General features: G+C 41.3%; 1 protein-coding gene across 7 annotated transcripts in view; it reads left to right on the plus strand.

The window, feature by feature from the left end:
- The window catches only part of USP48 (ubiquitin specific peptidase 48), a 115,434-nt gene extending 88,361 nt beyond the window's left edge, over window positions 1-27,073 (plus strand). For 6 of the 7 annotated variants that reach the window (XM_060621773.3, XM_060621767.2, XM_060621768.3 and 3 more), the window contains 12 exons: window positions 978-1,102; window positions 1,266-1,388; window positions 1,667-1,728; window positions 2,364-2,474; window positions 4,286-4,416; window positions 4,757-4,863; window positions 11,605-11,709; window positions 16,470-16,625; window positions 21,417-21,542; window positions 22,923-22,971; window positions 25,413-25,439; window positions 26,526-27,073. In XM_060621773.3, the coding sequence (XP_060477756.2) occupies window positions 978-1,102; window positions 1,266-1,388; window positions 1,667-1,728; window positions 2,364-2,474; window positions 4,286-4,416; window positions 4,757-4,863; window positions 11,605-11,709; window positions 16,470-16,625; window positions 21,417-21,542; window positions 22,923-22,971; window positions 25,413-25,439; window positions 26,526-26,548 (1,145 nt within the window). In that variant the 3' untranslated portion in view covers window positions 26,549-27,073. The remainder of the gene's footprint in view (window positions 1-977; window positions 1,103-1,265; window positions 1,389-1,666; window positions 1,729-2,363; window positions 2,475-4,285; window positions 4,417-4,756; window positions 4,864-11,604; window positions 11,710-16,469; window positions 16,626-21,416; window positions 21,543-22,922; window positions 22,972-25,412; window positions 25,440-26,525) is intronic. The other variant, XM_060621769.3, reaches the window with a different exon arrangement.
- Window positions 27,074-27,658: the final 585 nt, after the last annotated feature.

The raw sequence follows: 27,658 nt of genomic DNA on the forward strand, positions 1-27,658 counted from the left end.
ATGCAAAATAACCTTTTCTTGAGTATTCAAAGCTCAATAAGAGGTGTAAGGTAAGAAGATGCATTTTGAGGTGTTAGAAATTGTGGAGTTTGGATGAGACAGATCTGGGGTCATATCCCAGCTTCCTTGTAAACAACCTACAGTGAGTCTGTATACCAATTTCTCTGATTCTCCATTTATTTATTACATAGAATATGTAAAGCCAAAATGACAACACAGTATTTAGAAAGGTCACTGGCTTAATTACTCTTAGTTATGGGGGTAGAAGCAAATGTATGGCTTTCAGAACTTAACGGTAGTTTTTTTGGGTAATGACTAAAATGCAGTTTACTAATTTATCAACCGGGAGCAGCCAAACAATAGAAATTGGAACCACAGGGGCATCCGAGTGGCTCAGTCTGTTAAATTCCTGTTGATTTCAGCTCAGGTCATGATCTCGAGGTTTGTGGGTTCAAGCCCCACGCCGGGCTCTGCACTGACAGCGGGAAGCCTGTTTGGGATTCACTCTCCCTGTCTCTCTTCCCCTCCCTCTCACTCTCTGTAAATAAACATTAAAAATAAAAGCAAAGAAAAAACCTGTAGGGAAGCGTGGCATTTAACTGTGGGTGGAGATGCGTTTCTCTTGAACACCCTGCCTTGTCACAGGGGCACCAGGGTCCCTGCAGGCCCTATTAGTGCTTTCTTGCCCCGCCCTGGTCTCATCTATGTGATTTTATCACCTAATTTTTCAACCGCAGACCTAGATGAAGCATATACCGGAAAGGCTACCACCTTTAGAATTAAATGACCTTGAAGATGAAATCTACAGATTTTTGAAACGAGGGAAAGAGGGTGCAAATTACAGAAAATAAGGAAAAGAATACATACAAATTTTCCTAAAGTTTAAGTAATAGAAGATAGATTTGTTGAAGGGTGTGTATATTGACCTTTTAAAGCTGTTTTCCCCCAAATATAATTTTTTCATTTTTTTAACTCAGGGGAGTTATGCATATCTGAAAACGAAAGACGACTTGTTTCTAAAGACGCTTGGAACAAACTGCAACAGTACTTTCCAAAGGCTCCTGAGTTTCCAAGTTACAGAGAATGCTGCTCACAGTGCAAGGTACTGAATGTTGTGCTGGCATCTGTGGGGATCGCATGCCGCCTCCCTGGATTGACTTTTCAGAGCTGACATTGTACTTCTGATGGGGGTGTAGGGAGGAGGCAAGCCCTGTGCCGTCAGCAGGAGGTGGTTGATTACCTCTTGCTTCGTTCTCTTTTTTCAGATTTTAGAAAGAGAAGGGGAAGAAAATGAAGCCTTACATAAGATGATTGCAAACGAGCAAAAGACTTCTCTTCCGAATTTGTTCCAGGACAAAAACAGACCATGTCTCAGTAACTGGCCAGAGGTATAATGATCCCCACAAAGGATGGAATTCTTACCTTTTCAAAGCTCTTGACAAATTCCCAGTGAACTGTTTCAGAACAACCCAGGTTCTCATTTTTTGGTAGTCTAATCAGTGGGTTTATTCTAGCTTACGGTTCCTTGGCAGAGGGCTGTATTTACATTTTAGTTATAAAACTTGAGGAAGGAGAACCACAGTACATGGAAAAACATTATCCCTAAAGGGTTTCGGTTACGTGCGCACCGAGTTAACAGGCATTTGTGTGTGCTTCTCTGTTCCAGGATACAGATGTCCTGTACATTGTGTCACAGTTCTTTGTAGAAGAATGGCGGAAATTTGTCAGGTAGAACCCAACATTTTCTATTTCCTTTTGTTGTTGTTCACTTTAGTATTTTAAGAATAATGGATTCTAGGGGCGCCTGGGTGGCTCAAATCGGTTAAGGATCCGACTTTGGCTCAGGTCATGACCTCACAGTTCGTGGGTTCAAGCCCCGCGTCAGGCTCTGTGCTGACAGTTAAGCCTGCTTCAGATTGTGTCTCCCTCTCTTTCTGCCCACCACCCCCCACCCCCTTGTGCTCTGTCTCTTAAAAATAAATGTCAAAATTCCAATGACATTGAAAAAAAAAAAAAAAGAATTATGGGTTCTAGGGGTACCCGGCATGCTCCTACAGTAGAGTATGTGACTCTTGATCTCAGGGCCATGAGTTGAAGCCCCATGTTGGGCATAGAGCCTACTTAAAAAAGAAAATAAAAATTAAGAAGTATGAATTCTGATCATGGTACCATTGATGGTTACTTTTTTTTTTTTTTTTACACATATTAAAAGCTTTCTTTTGTTTAAGTTAAATAATCTTAAGAAAACATTTATTTAACTAGTATCCTTTTAAATGTGTGTCTAATTTTAAAATAATTACTTTAAAAATCTGAAGTCATTGCCATAGTGAAGTATGTTGATCCTCCTTGTCTCCTTTGAATAGAAAACCCACAAGATGTAGTCCCGTGTCATCAATTGGAAACAGTGCTCTTCTGTGCCCCCATGGGGGACTCATGTTTACATTTGCTTCCATGACCAAAGAAGATTCTAAACTGTGAGTTTCTTCTCTTCATGTGATTTTTATTTTTCTTTTCTTTTCTTTTTTTTAATGTTTATTTCTTTTTGAGAGAGAGAGAGAGAGAGAGACAGTGTGAATGGGGGAAGGGCAGAGAGAGAGGGAGACACAGAATCTGAAACAGTCTCCAGGCTCTGAGCAGTCAGCACAGCCTAACGCAGGGCTCGAACTCACAAACCGCGAGATCATGACCTGAGTCAAAGTTGGATGCTTAACCGACTGAGCCACCAAGGCACCTCCATGTGATTTTCTAACGACTAATAAAGTATATTTAGGTTATTTTTCCTCTGACATAAGCAGTCTGTTTGAAGAATCTGGGCCTTTGCTGAATTGTGGGGAGTGTTGTTTCATAAACTCCACCAGAGTGAGCACTTAACTTTTTTTTTTTTTTTTTTTTTAAAGAAAGCAAGACTGTCCTCCCTAACAGGCGAGAAGCCCCCTGAGGCTACCTTGTTCTTTTTCTGTGCTTTGTCCTTCCTGAAGCCCTGCCGCCTTCTTCCAGAAGCTTCGGGTACCAATACAGCCTCTCTAGCAGATGTCTTCCAGCATCCCAGAATCACCAGGGATCTTGATTGTAGTTGTTTTTCCTGCGGCCCCCAGGCTTCAGGAAACAGATGAGGAGGAGGAAGGCAGCATCGGGGCCACTGAACTGGTCGTCAGGAATTCTGGGGTCTTAAAATGGAAATTTTTGTGCCACCTGCCAAGTGCTTCCATAAGGGCTCTTAATATGAAACTCACTCCTGATGTTGCCATTTGATCTTTTCAAATAATTTTTAACTGTGTAAGAAAAGATAGAATGCCTCTGATATTCCTTATAAACCGTGAAAATTAGAACACACAAATAACAATTTCTTTGGCAGTAAGCTAGAGGCGGGGAGTTTGTTATTCGTGTTAATACTTTACCATCATTTATGGAAGCTTAGAGTTAATCTGTTTCTTCTTTTTCCTTCCTTCTTTTTCCTTCCTTCCTCTTTGCGGGGTGGGTGCTATAAATGTTGGACATCTGGAAAATGTCTGTAATAATAAAAGAAACGTGTGTATTAGCCAGCTTAAAAGTTAAACAATTCAGGAGTGCCTGTGTGGCTCTGTCAGTTGAGCGTTTGACTCTTGATTTCAGCTCAGGTCATGCATGTTACCAGGGTCGTGGGATCGAGCCTTGTTTTGAGCTTTGTGCTGATCATGGAACCTGCTTAAGAATCTCTGTCTCCCTCTGCTCCTTTGCCCCACTTGCCCCTTCTCTCTCTTTTAAATTGAAAATAAATAAATAAAATTGACTTTAAAAAAAAAAGAAAAACAGTTCAAATAAAATCTAAGGTCCCTCGGTACTTATCGTTTCTTCCATTCCCCCTTTTCTCTCTCTCTTCCTCCCTTGCGGTAACCACAGGCCTGATGCTGAGGGTTATCATCCTCAGAAATACTACTTAAACACACACACACACACACACACACACACACACACACACACACTAATATTTTGCATATTTAAAAATGTTTTATATAAATGGGCATTATATGATATCCCTCTGTAACTAACTTGTGTATTCAGTTTCAGGTTTTGAAATGTTGCCATATTGCTTTCTGTAACTATAGTCCCTTTACTTTCATTGCTGTAACACCATTGTTTTGTATGAGGAAATCTAGTGTTCATTGTTGAGGAAGATGTATCTTTTCCTTTTTAACTTCTTTGTATTAAATATTGCTTTTGATGTTTTGGTTTTGGGAGACTAATGGATTATGTTAGTTCCCTTCATTTCCATGTGTCTTAAGGCATGTTGGGTTCTTTTGCACAGTATAGCTCTCATATGGCCCGGCGAGTGGCAAATGATTCAAAAGCTCTTTGTCGTGGATCATGTAATTAAAATCACAAGAACTGAAGTGGGAGATGTAAACCCTTCAGAAACACAGTATATTTCTGAGCCAAGTAAGTTTTCATATTCATCTGTTTATGTTTCGTGTAGTTAAAATTTGACATTTTAAGAGGGAAGGAGGGGATGTCACTGCTGTATTCCCTACTTAAAATTAAAGAGCATGTGTTGGTCCAAACTAATACGCCCCAGGTGAGAATTATCCTATTCCCATTCCATTATTTGTGTCTTTATTTATTTGTTTATAGTAAATGCATTCAATGGAATACATTAATAGAAAATATGAGTAATAGTTATTTAATGAATGCTCCCTGGTAGCTTTGATGTTTGTTTTTATATTTTTTTTTTCTTTGACATTAATTCCTCAGCCACTTCTGATTTACTTTGTTTCTTTAGAACTCTGTCCAGAATGCAGAGAGGGCTTATTATGTCAACAGCAGAGGGACCTACGTGAATACACTCAAGCCACCATCTACGTCCATAAAGTTGTGGATAATAAAAAGGTACCAGTCCCTCTTGTGGCCATGACCAGTAATGATCAAGCTTGCTTTTTGACTTGCGGTTGGATTTTCACTGAGGCCTGCCTAGGATCACATTTTTCTTTCCTTGGAGCTATTTGGCATAAGAATAGAAATCGGATAAGGAGTGAAAATGAATAGTTACTTTGATTGTATGTGGATTTTGTTATTAATTTGTTCCACAAATAATTATTGGATGTCAGCTGTGTACCAGGAATGGTCTTGGCATGGAGGGAATACATGGTGAAAAAGACAGACAAGGTGTCTGCCCTCAAGAATATTTGTATCTCTTGTGGTGCCTGGGTGGCTCAGTCAGTTAGGCATCTGACTCTAGATCTCAGGTTTGTGAGTTCAAGTCCCGCCTTGGGCTCTGTGCTGGGGGTGAACAAAGAACATTTGTACCTCATGCAGAAGATCAGGACCAAACCCAGAAAGGGAGGAGGTTCAAGATGGAAGCATAGGAAGATCCTAAACTTAGCCTCCTCCTACAGATACAGCAAATATCCAGCTACATGTGGAATAATTCCCTTTGAAAGGAACTTGAGAACTAGGTGAACAGATGCTTCACAAAAGATAAAGGGGACACATCAAGATGGGTAGCAGAGATACCGTCTCCCCCAAAACACCACCTCCTTGCACAGCAACCCACTATGGGGGACGAATCTCACACATATGGAACTCCTCCCTGAGGAAAGAAGGACTTTGACCCACAGGTACCTCAGCCTTTGAGAACCATAAAGCTATGGGGAATGGATCCACAGAGGATGCCTGTTGGGCACTGGGCTCTCATGGCCAGAGGGGACTGCCTTTCTGTGCCCCCCAGTTCTGAAACAGTTTGACAAACTAGAAGTAAGAGAAAGTTAAATAGTAATACGCTTCAGTGTTAATGCAGGGCCACTCTTTCAAGACCAGGAGAGATAGTTCCACTTAACCCATAGAAACAGTCCTGCAAAATGAGGACACAGAAGAGTGGGTTCCAAATGAAAGAACAAGGTAAAACTCCCAAACAAAGAAGCAAAAAAACCTGTAACAAAACAGATAAGTAATTTACCTAAGAAAGTGTTCAAAGTAAAGGTCATAAAGATGCTCACAGAATTTGGGAGAATAATTGATGAACACAGAATTTCATTCAACCAAGAGGTAGAAAATACAAGAAAGTAACAAGTCACAGAGCCAAAGAATGCAATAACTCATCTGAAAAATATACTAGAAGATTTCCATAGGAGATTACATCAAATACAAGAAAGGTCAGTGATCTGGAAGACACTGCAGAATTCACCCAGAGCAGTTAAAAATTTTTTTTAAATATGAAGATAGCTTAAGGGGCCTATGGTACAACATGCAGCAGAAAAACATACGCATTGTAGAGGTCCCAGAAGACGGGAGATAGAGAAATGGGCAGAAAACTTCTCTGAAGAAATAACAGCTGAAAATTACCCTAATGTGGACAGGAAACATACACCTGAATCTAGGAAGCCCAGAGAATTCCAAGTAAATAAACCCAGAAAGTTCCACGCTATGATACATTAATGAAGATTTTCTCAAATGTTAGAGAATCTTAAATGCAGCAAGAGAAAAACAACTTGTTACATACAAGGGAATCTCCATAAGACTTACCAACAGATCTTGTCATGTCAGGAGTAACATGACCTATGCAAAGGGCTGAAGGAAAAACACTTTCAACCAAAAACACTATTCCTGGCAAGGATATCATTCAAAATTAAAGGAGAGATCAACAGTTTTCCTGGTAAGTACAAACTAAAAGTTTATCACCACTAAACCAGCCCTGTGAGAAATTAGAGGGACTTCTTTAAGCTGAAAGGAAGGAGACTAATTAGTTATAAGAAAATGTGAAAGTAAAAATCTCAGTGATAAGTATATAGTAAAGGAAGTGGATTAATCACTTGATAGAGCTAGTGTGAAGGTTAAAAGTAGTAGCAATTATAACTATCTGCAATAATTAAGGGATACAAAAAATAAAAAGATGTAGAAAATTGTATTAAAAACATAAAACATTGGGGGTGTTAAAAAACAGTTTTAGAATATGATTAAATTTAAGTTGCTGTATACCAGTATATTTTAAGTGTGACTCTTGTGTTAACCACAAAGCAAAAACCTATTGTAGATACACAAAACATAATGAGAAAAGAATCAAAGCATAGCACTAAACAAAGTCATCAGTGGACAGAAGAGGTGAGCAGGAGAAGAGAGGAACTAGAAAACAACAAATTGGCAATAAGTAAATGCCTATTAATAGTTAATTTAAATGTAAATGGATTAAATTCCCCAATGAAAAGACACAGAGTAGCTGAATGGACACAAAAAACAAGGCGAATCAGCCACTTATATGTTGCCTATAAGAGACTCATCTCAGATGTAAGGATACACAGAGACTGAACGTGAAGGGGTAGGAAAAGCTCTTTCGTGCAAATGGAAACCAAAAGAAGGCTATTTGTATCAGAGAAAATAGATTTTAAAACAAAGTGTAGTAAGACAAAGATGGTCATTACATAAGGATAAGTCAATCCAACAAGAACATAAACGTATATAACATTTGCCAATATGTACCCAACATAGTACCTAAGTATGTAAGGCAGATGTTAACAGAGCTAAAGGAGAAGTTGACAGCAATGCACTGACAGTGGGACATCAATGAATAGATCATCTAGACAAAAAAATCAATAAAGAAACATGGGCTTAAATGACCTGTAAGACCACATGAACTTAATAGATATATATATATATATCTATAGATGTAGAACACTCCATCCAACAACAGAAGAATGCACTGTCTCCTCAAATGGACATAGACCGTTCTCCAGCATAGGTCATGTGTTGTGCCACAAAATAAGTCAATAAATTGAAGGAGACGGAAATCATTATCAGGCATCTATTCCAATCACAATATATGAAACTGGAAATCAATTACAAGAAAACTAGAGAACTTTCAAGAAGTAGATGTATTTCTGGAAACATAATTTTCCAAGACTGAATCATGAAATAACAAACAAAAGTCCAAGACCTGATAGCTTCATTAGTGAATTCTACCAAACAAAGATTTAATACCTGTCCTTCTTAAATTCTTCCAAAAAGTAGAAGATGAGAGAATGCTCTCAGTTTTCAAGGCCAGCAAGGATGCCACATAAAAAGAAAATTAGAGGCAAGTATCTCTTGTGAACATTGGTGTGGAAACCCTCAACAAAATATTAGCAAACCAAATTTCACAGTATGTTAAAAGGAACCTACCCTGTGATCAAGTGGGGTTTATTCTAGGGAAGCAAGGATGATTCATCTGCAAATCAGTCAACATGAAATACCTCATTAATGAAAGGAAGGATAAAATAATATCACCTCAATGAATGCAGAAAAGCACTTGACAGAGTGTATTATCCATTTATAAGAAAAACTCAATAAAGTGGATAGAGTTGGATCATACTTCAACTTGATAGAGGTCGTGTATGACCAGCCCACAGCCAGTAGTAAAAAGGTGAAAGCTTTTCCCTTTAGATCAGGAACAAGGATGTCAATTGTCACCAATTTTATTCAACATAGTATTTGAAATCCTGGCAAGAGCAGTTAGGCAGGAAAGAGAAATAAAAACATGTCCAAACTGTAAAGGAAGAAGTAAACTATCACTCTTGACACATGACATGATTTTATATGTGGAAAACCCTAAAGGCTTCACCAAATAACTGTTAGAACTTACAAACAAATTTAATTATATTGCAAGGTGCAAAATCAATATAAAATCAGTTGATTCCAGGGCTATGAGTTCAAGCCCCATGTTGGGCGTAGAGCTTACTTAAAATCAGTTGCATTTTTTATACATCTAGCAACAAACTATCAGAAATTAAAGAAACCATCCCATTTACACTTCCATGAAAAGGAAAATAGAAATAAATTTAACCAATTGGGTAAATGATCTGTGCACTGAAAACTGTAAGATTGATGAAGTTGAAGAAGACACAAAATGAAGGCTATTCCTTGGTAATGAATTGGAACAATTAGTATCGTCAAAATAACGACATTACTCAAAGCCATCTACAGGTTGAGCGGAACCCCTATCAAAATTGAAATGGCATTTTTCCCAGAAGTAAAAACCAAGCAATCCTAAAATTTGTATGGAACCGCAGAACATTTTCAATAGCCCAAGCAATCTTGAGAAAGAAAAAAGCTGGAGGCAGCCCTCTTTGTGATTTCAATCTATATTACAAAACTACAATTACCTTGGGTCTCCTGGGTGGCTTAGTCAGTTAAGCGTCTGCCTCTTGACTTCGGCTCAGATCATGGTCTCCGGGTTTGAGCCCTGCTTCAGGCTCTGGGCTGACAGCATGAAGCCTGCTTGGGATTCTCTCCCTCTCTCCTTGTCTCCCCCTCCCTCTCTCTCCCTCTCTCTCCCCCTCCCCCTCCCCCCCCCCACTTGCGCTCTTGCTCTCTTCTCTCAAAATGATAAATCCGTAAATTAAAAAAAAAAAAAAAATGGGTGAAGGAGCACATGGGTGGCTCAGTCAGTTAAGCATCATGGTTTGTGAGTTCGAGCCCCCTGTCAGGCTCTGTGTGGACAGCTTGGGGTGGGGGTGGGCTGAAGCCTGCTTGGGATTCTGTGCCTCCCTCTCTCTCTCTGCCCCACCCCACTCACGCTCTGTCTCTCTCTTTCTCTCAAAAATGAATGAATGTTAAAAAAAATTAAATAAAAATAATTTAAAAAATTTTTAAATGGTTAAAGAAGGAGTGCAGTGGGTGAAGGGAATTAAGAGATCCAAACCTCTGGTTATGAAATAATGAAGTCACGGCTACCTAGAGTGTATAATGTATGTAGTGGTAACTGTAGTCAATGTTATATTGGAAATTTGTAATTTGCCAAAAAAGTAAATCTCAAACATACGATGGCAAAGGGAACGAGCGTTCTTGGACATTTCACAGTGTAATAAAAGTAATATAGTGTTGTATATCAAACATTTCAATTTAAAAAAAGATCTAGAACCCACAAATTAATAAGATAACGCAGGAACGAGTGTTTTTGAAGAAAATCGAGCAGGGTAAAGGGGGAAGTGGCAGGAGGTGGAGGTGGCGGTGTTAGATGGGAAATGGACGGGAAACCCATCTTGGTGGAGCACAGAGATCCAGCCTGTGAAGGGAGGAGCTTCAGGCAGAGGGTAAGCCTAATGTGCTTAAGCTGCAGAGTGAGTCATGTGTAGAGATTACTGCAGCGATAGAAACATTCTGTGTCGGTGCCGTATGTTTGCTATGGTAGCCACTATTCACATGTGACTGTGGCGGCTGTGGAACTGAATTTTTAATACATTTATATTTAAAGAGCCACATGTAGCCAGCCAGTGACTACCATAGTGGACAGGATGGGTCTAAAGTGAGGTTTCCTCTATCAATGTATAGTGGTATGGAGTGGGGGAGCAAATCCTATCACATTTTATACTTCCTACCAGGGATTTGGGATTTCATTCCAGGTATAGATGTAAGCTACTGGAGAGTTGTAAGCAAGGTCATAGTGTGATATGATTTATGCTTTAAAAAGGTTGCCGTGGCCATGGTCTTTGGAATTCGCAAGGGCAGAACGGGAATAAGGAGGGTCCATTTAGAGCCCCTTGCATTTATCTCTAAGAGAATGAAGTAGACAGATTGAGGTGTGTTTTGGGAACAGGAGTGTGAAAACTTGCTGTGCATTGGATTTGGAACATTTTTATTATATTAGGGATAGCTCTTAGGTAGATCCTGTCCCAGATCTCTGTGCATGTCATTAAGTTGATTGCAGGATTGCTGGAATTAAAGATGAAACTACTTTTTATTTGATGATAGCTACCAAACACATTGTTTTAGGAGGATACATTTACAAATTATGCTCTTTAGTTCTTGGGTTCTCCTTTACAAGTTGAACTAAGGCCTTTATTTCCTCATTTTGCTGAGAAAATGAAGTTAATGAGGGTAAATGTCTCTGGGTTCGTGCCTATTAGTCCCTGTATACAATTGTATCTACAGTAGTATCCATTTGGGGCGCCTGGGTGGCTCAGTGGGTTAAGCATCTGACTTAGGTTCACGTCAAGATCTCACGGTTCCTGAGTTTCAGCCTCTTAACGGGTTTGGGGCAGTCAGGGCATAATCTGTTTGGGATTTTTTCTCTCTGCTCCTCCCCCATGCTCTCTGTCTCTTTCAAAATAAATACATTAGAAAAAATGGTATCCAGTTTATCTAAAGCTTTATTGTTTGTTTGGAGTTTCACAACAGTATTTCACAATACAGAGGAGCACTTGCCCTTCCATCCTTCCCTCTCTCAATTGTAAGGAATATTGTCTGAGTGGTTTGACAGTCCCTGTGCTAGGGTCCAGGATAAGCTTAGAGCCTCTTTGAACTTCTGCAAAATCACATCATTGTAAAAGCCCGATAGTAGTAACTCTTGCAGATACTGCTTACTTACATTTATGATGAGCGCGTTATACAGAAGAGAGTAAGTCCTAGGATACAAACTAACATGTTAAAAGAGCACAAGAAACTTGAGTCTTGATCCTCTGCTTGGTCTGTTATCCCACTGTTGATAAAGCCCCCATACCATCCAAGGCTTGCCCTGCAAGGTTCTGACCATCTCTCTCTCTCTCTCTCTCTCTCTCTCTCTCTCTCTCTCTCTCCCCCCCCCCCCCCCCCCCCCCTTCTCTTCTCTTCTCTTCTCTTCTCTTCTCTTCTCTTCTCTCTCTCTCTTTCTGTGTTTGCATTCAGGTGATGAAGGATTCAGTTCCGGAGCTGAATGTGAGTAGTTCTGAAACAGAGGAGGATAAGGAAGAAGCTAAACCAGATGGAGAAAAAGATCCTGATTTTAATCAAGTACGTGTTGAAGCTGCTTTTCATTGTCCTACCTTCAGCTTTTCTGAAAGCAGCCTCTCCCTGCCCCTGGACATATGTCTGTACCCCGTGTGGGACATTGGTTTCTTGGCCTCCTTTTTTGCCCTCTTTTCCTCACTTTTGGTGGCACACAGTAGTGGCCCTGATTTCTCTCAAAATCCCATGAACTGCATTATTCCAGAATTAATGTATTTGTTGCTATTAAGTAACACAGGCTAAGATATAATGATCAAATCGTTAGCTGGAAAAGAAGACTAAAACAAGACACATATCTTGGTGTGTTGCTTAATCATCGAATCTTTAAGTATGAAAAAAATTAACTCCATTTCCCTCATTACAAACAAAATCAACCATGGTCTTAGTAATTGAATTTATAGAAGAGATTTCTGGGTTTCTAATTAAGGTGTTAGTAAAATGACCAGATCAGCGTTAGTCTTTCTTATTTCCTTGTGACGAATTTAATGTTTTTCTTTTAAAGTTTCCTGTTTTGTGTGTATTCTGTTATAATGTTCTATCCTGCTTATATTCTGCATGTTCATAGTGACATTGGAGAAAAGGGTATTAAGAACGGGGAATAACTTGGGAATATGGTTGATATAAGGTGTGGGTAAGTTTCAGCTTCCCAAAAAGTCAAGACTACTGAGTTCCAGGGTATTCTACAGATACCTTAAATTCATGGAATTTCTCCTTAATTACAATTAGTTGTATCAGCTGAGATATTCATTTTTATTTGTTTATTTTTTGCTGCTAAAATAGAGTAGCCAAACTATGTTTAACCTTCTCCCTAAAGGAATACAAGTGTTAGACTCTCCATCAGCTACATCTGCTAACAGAGTAGAAATATCTGGACACACTGATACTTAACTTCATTTTCACCATAAGAAAGTCAGAAAAGCCCTGTTGGCTGGAATTTTGGTCTCTTGCAGGGAATGTTACTTGTAGTTTTCCACCCGGCACAGAGAGAGATCCACATTTCCCCCTCCTTGCTCCCGCTCCTGAAATGCCGTCAATACCTGTCAGAGAACCGTACCGGGACCTTGGGTCCCACCCTGCTCACCTCGGTTAGCCATTCTGTGAGGCCAGTTTGTGTTTCATTCGGTCCACATCAGAGGGCCCCTTGCTTCAGAAGGAGCCAGACCCATACATTTTACAGGAACGCCGATTTGTTTTGTTTTGACGGGACATTGTAAACACTGTGCTTACTCGTATCTTTGTCGATGTAGGTCTTCTGTTTCTTGGGATGGCTTTTGAGATTATCTCTTGATTGGAGTTTGCAGACCTATCTTTGTGGTTAACTCCTAACCGTGTTTGTCATCAACTCTTCTCATGTCCCCATCGCCTCGTAGAATCCATCTTGCAAATCCCACACCCACAAACTAGTTTGTTTGCTCACTTTAGTTGATACATTAAAATTGCATGCTTGTGGAGGGCAGTGAACATCTCGATCCAGCCTTAGGACTCTAGTTTCTTTCATTGCTTGGCTGGCAGTACTATATCGTTTTAATGATTGTCTCTTGGAAGTGTGGTTTTCTAATCAGTTGGGAATCTCCTTCTTTCCCAAATCTGTTGTCGCAGACTCATTTTCTGAATAAAGAGATAAACTTTGTCAATTAGTTTGTAAAGATAGATATGTAAGTTCATATTGTCTTTAGTTTCTGTTATTTCAAGCTTTGCTCTTCAGCCTGAGTTAATTTCGAAATCTCTTTACATTTTCAAGTGATTTAGAATTTTGGGAAGCCAATGTTTCTGAATGTCTAGTTTTATTCATTGTGGTTGTAACCACAGCACTTTCTAAAGAGTGGATGTGGAATTACTCTTCTTAGTTGTGGATGACAGCGGATTTCGTATTTACAAATATGACAGAGAATGCTGGGAAACATCACTTTTTACGCTATAATTTTTTTTTATGTATACATTATAATTTTCTTCTGTCTTCCCTCTCCTTGTTTGGATATTGTCATACTCTAGAATGTTTTAAATATTTTTGACCCTCAAAAAAATGTAGCCTTCCTTTTGAAAAGAGGAGATGGTCCCAGAAGAATGGCAAGCTTTTCCAGACCTTCAGGGTCCTCAGACATTTTCTTTGTAATGTATTACAGTTCAGTACAGATAGCTTCTGTAATTACGGTTTTAAATCCCTGTAATAGGAAATGATGTATCTCTACTTGTCCTTAATGGGGAGGAACAAATCCTCTTTTTTCCCTCTCTAAGCTAGATCAACCCAGTCCCTTTGACTCTGACCTTTTCTACAGTTCAGGTTAATAATGCACCCAGTGTCAGATATCGCTTAGGTAATTGAAAGCCATCTAAAACCAGTGGGCTGGTTTTTGTCACATAGTTGGATTTAGACTCTTTTTTTTTTTTTTTTTTTTTTTTTTTTAAATAATTCTGGGAAAAGCTTTTGGACCCATTTAAAATCAGAGCCATTAAAAAATATATCTTGCCTAATGCCGAGGGATTTGTAATTTGGTTGTGTTTTGTATTTCTAAAGTAAAATTGGATACGTTGTAGATATTTTTATCCTTCCTAATTTGGAGAATTTAGGTCCACCTTCATCTTTCATTTCTGCGGATGAGATTAAGGAAAATGTTTCATCAACTTTTAAGTTATTATCTTTCAGTGTTTTTATTTATTTTGAGAGAGAGCATGTGCACACGTGAGCAGGGGAGGGCAGAGGGAAAGAGAGACAGAGACCCAAGCAGCCTCCGCACCGGCAGCACAGAGCCCCAGACACAGGGCTCGATCTCCGCAACCCTGAGACCATGACCTGAGCCAAAATCAAGAGTCAGATGCTTAGCCAACTGAGACGTCCCGGTGCTCCTCTTTTTCCTTAACTCCACTTGCCACATAACTTAAATGAACACTAGAAAACATTTTTTTTTTTTTTTTTTTGAGAGCCACAGAGCGTGTGCAGGGGAGGGGCAGAGACAGAAGGAGACGCAGAATCGGAAGCAGGCTCCAGGCTCTGAACTGTCAGCACAGAGCCCACCGCAGGGCTTGAACCCAGAACCGTGAGATCCTGACCTGAGCCAAAGTCAGACACTTAACCAGGCGTCCCCCACATAACTTGTTAACGAATGTTAGAACCACCTGTGTATCTCTGTAGCCTCGGGGCTAGAGCGAAACCTGGCTTTGCGTGGAGCCCAGCCAGCAGGTGTCACCCTGAGCCAGTGCTCTTATTTGCTTTGTAAATCCCTGGATCTCTGTTAGTAATGAGTGTGTGGCATCTGTGTCCATAATGGCCCCTGATCCACTCTGCTCATGCGCAGCTAACACTCAGTGACAACTGCAGAAACCAGAGCCAGGGCCTGGGGCTTACCTCATCCGCATTTAATTAAAGCGGGGGGAAAACTGTCTGAGGAATCTTGTGCCTCTCACTCCTTGGCCTGGTTAACAGAAGACTGTTGACTCTTAGCCTCCTTATGAAGTGTTCATGGGGGTGTCGTAGAAAGACATTTGGCTCTTATCTATCATTTTTCTCTTAAGACTGGCGCATTAGGAATTCTGGATCCATATATATGTATGTATGTATGCCTGCATATTTTGCCCAACTATCTTTCGGTAAATAGTATCTGTCATGCATTTTCACCCCTAAATACTTAAATCAGGGGTGCCTGGTTGGCTCAGTTTGTTGAGCATCTGACTCTTGATTTCAGCTCAGGCCATAATCCCAGGGTTGTGTGATTGAGCCCTGAGTCGGGCTCCATGCTGAGCATGGAGCCTATTGGTGATTCATATTCATTCTCTCTCTCTCTCTCTCTCTCTCTCTCTCTCTCTCTCTCTCTCTCTCTTTTCTCTCTCTTTCTCTCTCTTTCTCTCTCTCCCCCCACCCTCCCTTGCTCTCTCTAAAATTTAAAAATACATACATACTTAAAGCAGCATATAAGTAAGGCAGTGTCCTATTGCCCATACTCAGAATTTTCCAGGTATCCCAAAGATGTAAAATAGTATTTCCTCCTCCAAGCAACCGTCAGGGTGTATGTACATTGTATTATAGCTAGAAGGCCAGTCCTACCTCCTTACCCCCTTTCTTTTCCTCTTTGACCTTTAATGTCGTATAGATTGTCCCTGATCCTTGATCCAGCTGATCGCCCCCATACATTATTGATTTCAGTTTGTTTCTCTGGTCTCTGTAATTTTTGTACATTGGAAATCAGCTCTCAATGTTTGATTAGATTCAGGTCTAAAAATTTTCACAAAGATCTTTCACAGAGCTCTTTCTTGATCCCATCAAGAGGCACAGTGTGTCCCGTTTTTAGTCAAACCAAGTTGATGTCTTTGTTAATACTGTCTTTTCTTTTGAACGTTCTCAGCTGTTTATACTTAGCTTCCTCGCCTTCTCAAAAGAAATCGTGTAATACAAACATTACGATTCAGGTTGTTTCTGGATTAAATTTAGTAATCTTAACGTTTTTTAGTTTATCACATGTGTTTTTCTGATTGAAGGTTCAAACGTACCATTTTGCTTTTAAATGTTCTTATTGTAACTTTTTGAAGAAAAACAAAAACAAAAACCTGCCGCTTACGTGCAGTTACTGGTTTATCTCACACATCCTCTTTTCCAATTTTGTGTGAGCCTACTAAGTAAGGATTTGGTGAGTTTCTACTCATTGTTGACACTGAATTTCAAGTGGTTAAGGGACCAGTAAGTAAATTGCTTTTGTCTGTCTGATGAACTTTATGAGCATGGGTCACACAGAGCGGATCATCTCAGTGCTGTTTGTTCTGGATTTTTATTCTAGAGCAATGGAGGGACGAAGCGGCAAAAGATAACCCATCAGAATTACATAGCCTATCAAAAGCAAGTCATTCGGCGCAGTATGCGACATAGAAAAGTCCGTGGTGAGAAAGCACTTCTTGTTTCTGCTAATCAGACACTAAAAGAATTGAAAATTCAGGTGAGGAAAATACAAGGTTGGTTTAGAAGGGACCTTCCTGCGTTCCTGCTTTGCCCTGTGTTTATGTATGTCTCTGTTTTCTTTCAGGGTTGATCCTCCTGGTATTAATCCGTTGATTTTCTTTTGATTTCAGAATAACGCCTGAATAAATTGAATAATTGAATAATATATTCAATAAATTGAATAATAAATTTCAATAAATTGAAATAACTCTTTTAAAAAGTTTTCAAAATAGCCGAGGTTTGAAAAAAAAAAAAAAAAAAAGTTTTCAAAATAGCCGAGATCTGGTGCACCTGGCTCGCTCAGTTGGTGGAACATGGTAACTCTTGATCTCGGGCCATGAGTTCAAGCCCCCGTGTTGGGCGTAGAGATTACTTAAAAATAAGTTAAAATTTTTAAGAAGCCACACAAAATACCCAAGAATCTTTCTTTCTGTGAAGGTGAAAGTGGTTTGGATTCTGAAACCGTGGGCAAGTTCTGAGTAGCTTATGGGAAACACTGAGAGCCCTGTAATGTGCTGAACGCGGAGGTTGTTCAGGGGTAATTGTTCCCTCACTTTACTGTGCTGTATGTTTTCCTTTGACCACTTAATAAGTATTTGAGCCAGTTACCAGGATCTGCTGTGAAACTTAAGGGGAAATAAAAGGCAGCTACTGCATCGTTTATTCACTTGGGTGAGCCTGGAACTTTTTTACCACAATATTTTTGGTGTCAGATAAGTCTACTTGATAGAATTTTAAAGTTACCTCTCTTTATAGAGTGATGTTTTCCAAATGGGTTTTTAAAGATTTGTTTTAGATTGTTTTCGTCTCCGTCTCACTCCCTCGTGCCCCCCTCCCAAAAGCAAGCATTGTTGAGTGAATGCTGTGTAGGCATTTTGAAAATCCTAGATGATTTTGTTATTTCTTCGTATCAATACTAAAATACTGTAAATGAGTGGTATGTCCCAAAATCTAGTCAAGAGGCTCTGATAAGTTCAAGATGCCCGTGAAAAAAAAGAAAAAAAAGAAATCTGGCCCCTAATCGGTTTCAGACGCTGATATATATCCAGAAAGTCGACCAAATTTCCCTCTTTGCTGCTTTCATGTGGCATAGTTTACTGGTTCTGCATTTTTTCTTGCTGCTGATATTTATCATTGTAATTGAGGCAAAAATACAGGCTTCCTTTGAGGGTGTTATATGTTCCAGATTGTCCTGGGAACAGTATTTCCCTTAGTTGAACCCATGGCTCTGAAAATAAACGTGTTGGCATAATATCTTTACTCTGTTATTGTACCTTTTACATCTGAGAAAGCCTGTTTCTGTCACCGGCTTTTTGCCTGTCAGTGGTAAACCTCGAACATTCAAAACCTTTAAATTACAAAAAGAGCCCCTGTGGATAAAGACATTTAAAAAGCCTGTGCTGCTTTTATTATGGACTACCATTTTTGAAGAACAAATCAAAAGTCAGCAGAAATAACCTCTGTTTAGGAACATGTTACCTGCACGGAGGAGCTGTTAGAAGCCACCGGCGGTTCAGATGAAACCCCCAACGTGCTCTTCTCCGGTGGGTCCTTTGCAGTGTCCTTCCTCCCCCACCCGGGCTTTGAAGCCGCCGTGATCCAGAGTCAAAGGAAAGGGCAGTGAAATGTAATTTCCCCTTGCTGCTCAGTGGTGGTAGCTTTGAAAGCCTCCACTAGATGTGACCTTTTGCCTGGCAGCCTGGCCAGCACTGGGGTTTGTGGTGGGCACGAGTGTGGCCCTCAGTTAGTGGTGGTGGGTGTTTTGTTTTGTTTTTAAAGTATGTAATGCCTCTTTTACGTTTGATGGAGCCTTTCCTCATGGAGAGAGTACATTTCCAAGTTAATAGGATGGCATCATTTGTAAAATTGTAAATGTTTTATTCTAGACATCCGCATTTAGTGTTGCTTAAAACCTTAAGAAGTTTGTCTTGCCTGATGATTAATTCAGCCACCTCTGATACCGTAAAGTAAATGGAATTACAGTCGGTTCATCTCCCTTTGCAGAAGATGTTTGGTGTTCGATTGTATCATTTCATTTTCCTGCAGACACGTTTTGAGCAGTCGTGCTGCCTGCCTTAGTAAGGAGGAAACGGTGGTGCCGAGGATGGATGGCTGCCAGGTGAAGCCATCGCCCCTGCGTTTCCTTTAGGCCACACACCCTTGCGTCGTAGCAAGTAGCGCAGGGTGGCTTCCCCTTAGGACAGGGTTTGTTCCCCTTAGGACAGCATATGGTTGTTCCTCGTATGCTCCATAGATTAGGGATGCTGCACCTATGTAATATATGTTATATTTTAATGTTTATTCATTTTTGAGAGACAGCACAAATAGGGAAGGGGCAGAGAGAGAGATGGAGACACAGAACCCAAAGCAGGCTCCGGGCTCTGAGCTGTCAGCACAGAGCCTGACGCAGGGCTCAAACTCAAGAGCTGCGAGATCATGACCTGAGCTGAGACGCCTGAGCCACCGAGCTACCCAGGCATCCTGCACCTATATACTATTAAATTATACTCAGGCATTTTTACGGCTTGTGCATTATTGTGCCAAAGGCCTCCGTGCCCTTGATTGGCTTATTCCCTTCTTCTGAAGTAGAGTGTGCTCTTTTCACTAGCAAACACTTGCTCATCTTTCATGGCACCTCTCCTACAAACCTGCCTTGGCCTCCAGCTGTAGAACCGACTCTTCTTGTCCTCCATGCTCCCCAGATCTGACATGTACCTTCTGCCACCAGCCCCGCCATGTTCTGCCCTCACTCTCTGAACGCCTCCCATGTGGGGTTCCTCACTCAATGTTTGTTATTTCCCGCACTGAACGAAGCATTTGACTCATGGTGGCTTCTTAATAAAAGCTTCATTCGTTGTTAAGTGTCCTTGGCCATGTGCTCAATACATAAAGTCCTGAGCATCCACCCCTCAGTGAGGGTGCTCGTGTCTGGATGTGTTTGCTTTGTCCAACCTCACGGGGCTGGTGCAAAGACGCTCAGTATTCTGGAATACCAGCAGGCGTTCCTACAGTCGAGCAGCTGTAATGTTGCCCACATTAAGTTCGTAATGGACACCTCCATTGTAACTCTGCTTTCTTCCTCCCGATTCCTCTTTGGTAACCTGGTTACCTCTGCCTGATTCCTGTGTGCTGGGCTGGCTTCGGTAGAAGTGACCTATTAGTACTTCTTACAAGAAATAGGCTTATTGATTTAAAGGCAGTTGATTGATGATGTCAGTGCATGTTAGCCACAGAACCATCTGTGTTGTCTTTTTTTTGTTTATTTTGAGGGAGAGAGAGGGAGACAGAAAGAAGCCCAAGCAGGCTCCACGTTGGCAATGCAGAGCCCGACACGGGGCTCAAACTGACCAACCATGAGACCGTGACCTGAGCCTAAGTCAAGAGTTGGATGCTTAACCGACTGAGCCACTCAGGCACCCCACAGCCACCTGTTTCTCAGAAGCTTGTGTCCTTTTGAGAAGTCTAGTTAAGATTCAGGCCTAACATGGAGGAGGCCCGTGTTGTTATCCTTGTTCCTAATTTTCTGTATGCCATAATGAAAATCACTTTTCTAGTCACAGTTTTCTTGTCTTGGAATGCTCTTGGGCCCTATTATACACACAATTGTCTCAGGGCTTCTTCATCTTTCCAGATTCAGAGAGTAGAGTAGCGTGCATATAAAGGTTAGGATGGTTTTCCCTTACCATCGTTGATATTGGTAATAAACATACATATAATAAAACATTCACTTGAGTATATAAGTAAGCTACGAAGCATAATAAAATGAATACTCTTGAATGCACCCTCCAAGTTACAAATCAGAACATATCATTGAAGGTGCCCATGTGCTCCTGTCCAAGGCCAAAACTTCTTACCTGCCCACTGGTAATTACTACCCAGAAATGATAAAAAAAGAAGACATTTTTGTGAATTTGAAAAAATGTTTAAGTATTATGCATAGTAGTCTTTCTGAATTTATTTAATGTTTTAATTTTTTTTTTTTTTTTTTTTTTTTTTTAATTTTAGAGCGAAGGTTGGGGATGCACACAGGGCATGGGGGGAGAATCCCAAGCAGGCTCCACGCTCTGCACAGAGCCTGATGTGGGGCTTCATCTCACAACCCTGGTTATCATGACCTGAGCTGAAATCAAGACTCAGACATTCAACCAACTGAGCCATCCAGGGGCCTCTGAATGTACTTAATTTTTTAATAATTGGCTAGAATTATGAAGGGGTCCTTTCCCTTAAGAAATTCATATTTTGGTTCCTAGAGGCAAGACTATCTAAGAATATACAGCAGTCCCAAGGGTGAATTATGTAGTCCAGGCTTGCTAAAGAAATTAGGACAGAAGGAAGAATCCAGATGGCCTGCTGGTTAATTTAAAGATGGTCTTAGGAAAGAATTTTGACTTGACTGTTAAAAGGACGTGTGACCTGGGCATGAGGAGAGTGACTGTCACGTCCTGGCTGAGGCCTTAAAACCAGAGGAGCTACCAGCCTGGTCCACCTGCTCCTTTGATTTCCCCACTCCCCCTCCTTCGGGGAGGCGGCAATGCGCAGAACAAAAGGGTCCGTGGGTATAATTGTTCTCTACCAGGCTTCCTAAGGATGTTCTCAGATAGGCTAGGACTCTAGTCTTCGTAGGAGTGGAGCCCGTGGGCTGATTGCAAGGAGTAATATCTTTTGTACTGAGGACTTTTGTTTGTTTGTTTGTTTGTTTGTTTAAAGTATCCATGTATTCATTTATTCCAGTAGGGTGTAAGTCTCAGTATTATTTGCCTCATACACGCTTTCTTTTATATTGGCACAGATCATGCACGCGTTTTCAGTTGCTCCTTTTGACCAGAATCTGTCAATTGATGGAAAGATTTTAAGTGATGACTGTGCCACCCTCGGCACCCTTGGCGTCATTCCCGAATCTGTGATTTTGTTAAAGGTAGGTAACGGCTCCTTACGTGAGGAATTCTAGAAAACTTTGATGACCTGTCCCCACAAGCGACAGTGGTTAAGATCGCCTCTGGTCCTCGGGAGGCTGTGCCAGTAAGCGACTGGCCTCCAGACGCTCCCACTCTGGCTCAGCTGCACAAGACTGAGTGGAGATCAGAACATCGCTGGTTCTTGTGGGGTTTTCATCATTTTTGTTAAAAATAATATAGATTTAAGCCTCCACCCAGACTTCTGGATCAGCAGAATTACTTAACCATACTTGTATTAAACCATCCCCTCATTTCCTCTTGGCTCAAAAGTACCAGCCACTCAAGCAGAGAAGCAAATGTAACACATGAGGCTCGGCCACGATGGTCTAAATGCTTCTGGTTGACTTGGGATTTTTGTCCAGGGCATGGAAATTGGCTTCAGGTACAGTAGGTAGGAGAGGTGCAAAGTGTTTTGCAAAGGCAGGGTCCTGAAGAGTCCTTGAACTGCCTCATTAGCCCAGTTCTGTCCTTACCCTCCTCTAAGGGGTGGGTTTTGTCCTTTGCCTTTGCCCCTTTGGTTTCTCAGTGGCCAGAATCATCCCCACTGTGGCAAACAACCATTGCGTCACCCGGTAGAGTATTTGTATTTGTTCACTATTTTGAACTGTGAGATACATGCTTGTATCTGGAGCCTCAGTCCTGGTGAGATACACTTGGGCCCTGGAAATGAAGGAGCAGGCCCATAATACCCACTGCTCCACGCACTCCTACCGCCTGCCCATTCCCTGTTTCCTTTTTGCTTTTCTTTCAACTGTAGGTTCTGTGGAATTATTCTGAAAACCTAGAATTGCTGAGCCCTTAAGGACCCTAGGTCTAAAACCCTTGAAATGGCCCATCTTATCAGAGGACTTGTACCTTGGACGATCAGCTAGAGTCTGTGCTAGCCATCAGCCTCAGGGCTGGCTTCTGTCCTGAAAGGGGAATGGGTGATTTCTTCCTGCTGCCGAGGAGGAACAAAAATGTCTTTCTCAGCTAACTTATTTTTTGGAGGACCAGTCTGACCTGGTTTCCACCAGCTCCCTGTCACCATCACCACTGGCATCCTAACTCACATTCATTCATTTTGTGCTTAGTAACCACAGGGGAATAGATTTCCACATCAGAAGGTGTTTTTAAGAGCAGTTAACCAGTGTCACATATAATGTATGGTTTGGGAGTGATGAGTGTAGACCCATCGTCGGAGGCGGGGACATCCTTTGTTAGTCCTGGACATGGCCGCCTCTCTACCGGACAGCGCTTGTATCTGTGTCCTGTAGCAAAACACCGGTCGACACGTGGACCCGCCTTCCCTGTGGTGAGGATCTGCCCTGGTTTTCACTTGTCTTCGTTGGTTTTTCTAGGCCGATGAACCGATTGCAGATTATGCTGCAATGGATGATGTCATGCAAGGTAAAGACACATTTGTTTTAGGAATTTAAGTTGCTAGAAGGAGAGGTAATTACACCTGGTGAAGTTTCCATCTACACTGCTTTTACTTTTCACTTTGAAAAAGTTTTACGTGTTGTTAGGGTGGAATCTTACGTTCTTTCTCCTGGAAGATCATAGAGAAGGGCGTGTGCAAAAATTGGGCAAATGGAAAGCTGAGAACAGAGTAGTAATGATTTAGCTGAGCTGAGGAAACAGAAACACGGGTAAGCCTGGCAATAGAAAAGGTCAACCAGAAGCAAAGTTAATTCTGACTGTAGAGCCTCAGACAGATGCACAGGAGACCCCAGGCACTTCGACAGCGGGAGTGAGGTCAGAGCCTGAGAAGAGGAAACTATGTAAGAAGCAGTAAGACAGCGCAAGCCCCTCCTCTGGAGCCTTCCCCGCCGGGACGTCACGTGAGCAACGAGGATGTGTTTCTCAGCTCTTTGAAGGCGAGAATGAGGCTGTTACATAGCAGACAGGGAGAACACCCCTGTCTTTGTTCAGATGCTGGCAGCTGCCTCTGCCTCCCACACAGGAGCGATGAGCTAAATCGCACTCGGGGGACACTGGCCAATTCAAAAAATCACCTACAGATAGGTATTTTTTTTAAGTGCTTCATCTCCCAGTAACCCTTCAGTGAGGCCCACCAGTGTCCACTGACCAGCCCTCATATTTCACTAGGGATAAATGGGCACCTCCAGACCAGACAGTGGAAGAGTGAGGGTCTGGAACGAAACGGTGTCCATGAAGAGCCTCAAGAAAGGAAGCTAAATGAAGCAGTCCATGCAGGAAGCAGAAGAAAGCTCAAAAATTAACTATAAATAATACAGAGAGACCACATAGCTAGGGACTATATAAGAGAAACGTTGAGAGGACAGAAAGGGTTTCATGAAAATATAGAATGATCGTACCAAGGATCCGATGCAGTAAGTGAAATTCTAGGGACTCGTGAATCTAAAAGCATCCAGAGATACGGGAGGAAAACAAATCCCCTTCATAGAATAAAGAGTCATAAAGACCAGTGGATGGAGCTGTGCCCACAGGATTCTGAGGAAAAGTGAGTTCTGATCCAGAATTCCACAACTAGACAGATTTTGTTCTTCCCTCGCGTTTGAGGCCCCCAGATATTTCTCTCTCAAATATCGTTTGCCAATACACCGTGGACGGGTGTGCTCTTCGTAAACAAGAGTGCAAGTCAAGAACGAAGTCGGTGGTGGAACCAAAATCTAGGGATCCAACAGAGGAAGACAGCCCTAGAAGACGGGAAACCCCAGAAGAGAAGCCCTGCGGTCAGCGGCAAGCACCCCCCAGTCCAGATCGGAGCAGGGAACACAGCTCCGGCAGAGCGTGTCCACGGGGAAGAGTGGAAGTGACGGAGGGCTGTCTTGAGGTTTACAGGTCTTCCAGCGTCTGTATGCAGCAATTACCACCCCCAGAAAGGTAAAGTCATACCAGACAGGAAGTATGACCAAGGTGCACTGAGGGATTCAACCGTGAGCACTTGTTACTGGAGTGAAAGGTGATGTAAACACTGGACACTGACTGGCTTCACAACAAAAAATACCACTGTCAGGAGGGGACATGGGTTAGGGGGCAGGTGGTAGACCAACTAAATCTTTAGTGTTCATTGAGGAAGTTGTTATATATTGTTTAATGTTACGAAATAATAATACAGTTGACCTTGAACAACATGGGTCTGAAATGCCAGGTCCACTCCCACATGGGCATTTTTAAACAAGTGTATGTGCAGCACCATAAATGTATTTTCTCTGCTTTATGATTTTCTTAATGTTTTTTCTCTAGCTTACTTGATTGTAAGAATGCAGTATATAATGCATATAACATACAAAATATGTGTCGAGTGACTGTTTTGGGTGAAGCTATCAACAGAAAGCCGTTAGTAGTTAAGTTTTGGGGAGAGTGCAGAGCTCTGTGTAGATTTTCAGTCATGCTGTGGGTCAGTGCCCCTAACCACTAGTTGTTTAAGGGTCAACCGAATCAGCCTATCATCTGGAAATAGAGACCAGGAGAAAAGGCTACATGAGTCTGAAGTGGTTGCTTCTCGAGTGTGGGAATGGAGGGAAGGTGAGAGAGACACAGCATCTCTCCAAGGGCATCTGTCCCACGGTTTTCTCCAGGCCCCCCCTGGAGTCCTGCAAAACTTGGCTCTAGCTGCAGCCATTGTTCTACTGTATTTGACTTGTGTGTTGCTTTGATAAAAGTAAAAACAAAGAGAAAGATCATCATCTGATTATTCTCACCCAGAATTTCAAAGGTAATCATTATGGGTGAGTAAAGTAATTAAAAGTTATTTATAAACTTTTTTTTGTCTTTAGGCATTGCAATAATTTAGGCATTCTTGTCTGTCACGACCGTGTTTTCATTTTGGAATTCTTTTTTCTCTCTTTCTTTTTTTCTAGTGTGTATGCCAGAAGAAGGGTTTAAAGGTAAGTTACATTTGTCATGTTTTGTTCATGAATGTCAGAGTCCTACTGTAATTTTCTCTTAAAGCGAAGGCTGTAATTTGATTTTAAAATTTAATCCAATATAGTCTCATGACTGAAATTAATTTTAGTTAAATGCATTTTTTATTCGGGCTTCTTCATTATCTTTTTCAGCACTCAGGCCTCAGCTATGGCCTGTGTGTTCAAAGTCTGTAGTGCCAGATGTCCATTTTGCTTTCTCTTTCTCATTTGGAGGGGCGGGTGGGTGGGGAGGTTGGGGTAACGGTTAGCTGACGGCATTTATATTTACCTTTCCCCGTTCCTCCTCTCAGTCCCACCTTGGAGCAAAACATTTCGTGTGTGACTGATGAGAATTAGAGGGAAGGAATTTGCTGAATTCTATCCAGTTCAGTGAAAAGGTTTCATTCATCCATTTAGAATTCAGGCATTTCTTGGATTACGACTTTGGATGGAGACACAGCGGTGTCTTGTCACATCATGGCCACTGTTAGTTGTGTATATACCGATGGTATTTATTAATTCATCAAATACAGATCTTTGATATTTACAGATTGAGCCTTTGCCCTTCTGATTCCTTTTGGCCTACTCCAGAGGTCTGTGGCAGCTTGTGATTTTTTTTTTTTTTTTTTTTTTTGCCTCGGAGTGAGTTTAATCAAACACCAGGGGTCCTTTGCTGAAACAAATAAGTGAGCAAAGCTACTAGCCTTAGTAAAGCCTTTCTGTCAATGCAGCTTTGTTGTCTACACGTTACTACACAAAGAAGTGGTCAAAACAAAACAAAGCAAAAAATGTCTTTATGAGAAATGGCCATCAAATGAAAGCATCAATAAAATGTGATTAACTTGTGCGAAGATACCGCGTAGGAAACACATGGCTTTCAACTGAAACGTGGTTTAGCGGAAAGCCTGGAGTCTGCTGCTCTGTTCTTACCCTTCACCATCCAGGGGCTGCTGTGCTCACTCATTAAATTGGATATTCCCTGGTGATGATGCGTTCTTGGCAAATGGAATACCTGAACTCTTCATTTTCAGTTCACAGCTCTACCTCCACATGTGTTTCTTTTCCCAGGTACTGGTCTACTTGGACATTAATCTTTTGGACACTTGCTGACTTCTGAGAAATGACCAGGAGGGAAGAGAGACGTTTGACATATGTTAGGGCATTAACGAAAAGATGGATTTAAGAATTAAACCATCCTGTGACTCTTCCAAAAGGCAGAAAACTATTCTGAAGTGACTGTCCCAAATGCCTTATGTCAAATAAAGCAGATTGCACTGACGGACATCAGACTTGAAGGAAATGTTTCAAATTTTATATTTAAGAGAGGGTGGCGGGCGGGCGGGGCAAGTAAAGACGGAACCGGTTTAGTAGCAGTAACAGTAAATCATGTTTACATATGAGATTTATAGTCACGGGAGGGAATAAAGTTCTGTTATATTTCCCTGCTCGCACTTCATACCAGATGCATTGGTCCATAAAGGATTTGTATCACAGTAGGTGGGACAACATTCTGCTCTGAACTAAAAAGTAATTCTTTAGAGACATAACCTGCTTACCAATACCTGTCTTTGATTCATATTTTACTTTGAATAAAGCATGAAAGTGAAGAAACTTGCCTTCATTGTGGAAAAGTGTCTTCAGATTATCCTCCTCTGTGTCGGCTCCCACACTACCCGCTGCCCCCTGGTCTCTCTTAGTGTCGGGTCGAGGAGGAGGCACCTCCGTGTCTGCTGCAGTGAGCAAGGGATAGGGTCTCAGCTTTGGCTTCAGTGCCCTGGCTTTCGTGCACACAGAAAGGATGGCAAACGTTTGTTACCTGTGACAGCACCTTCCTCTGATCTTGCCGTCGTTCAGAATTTGGGCAGTCAAGTACATCTTGCACTTTAGAAAACTCTGACCACACCCTATCAGAAGAGTAAAGTACCATTTGGATAACGCAAGGTTTTTATAGAAATGTGTTCTTTCCGTTCTCCAAGTCTACTGTTTGTTTCTTGGATCTCGCTTCTCTTTTTGAAAGCATTCTTCCTGAAATGCCCAGAAAGGGCATTTAGATCATTTTGTTTAAATAAGACAAAAAAAGCCTATGGAGGGGATGTGTCGTTTCATCCATTTCCGGATTACTGTTATTAACTCATAACCAAAACAACATTCTTAAGAATATTGAGGGGTTTTAAAATGGGACTTAAGACAAGTTGGTTTCG

The sequence above is a fragment of the Panthera onca genome, chromosome C1 (genome assembly GCF_046562875.1).
Source record: "Panthera onca isolate mPanOnc1 chromosome C1, mPanOnc1 haplotype 2, whole genome shotgun sequence".
In the NCBI taxonomy this organism is placed as follows: Eukaryota; Metazoa; Chordata; class Mammalia; order Carnivora; family Felidae; genus Panthera; species Panthera onca.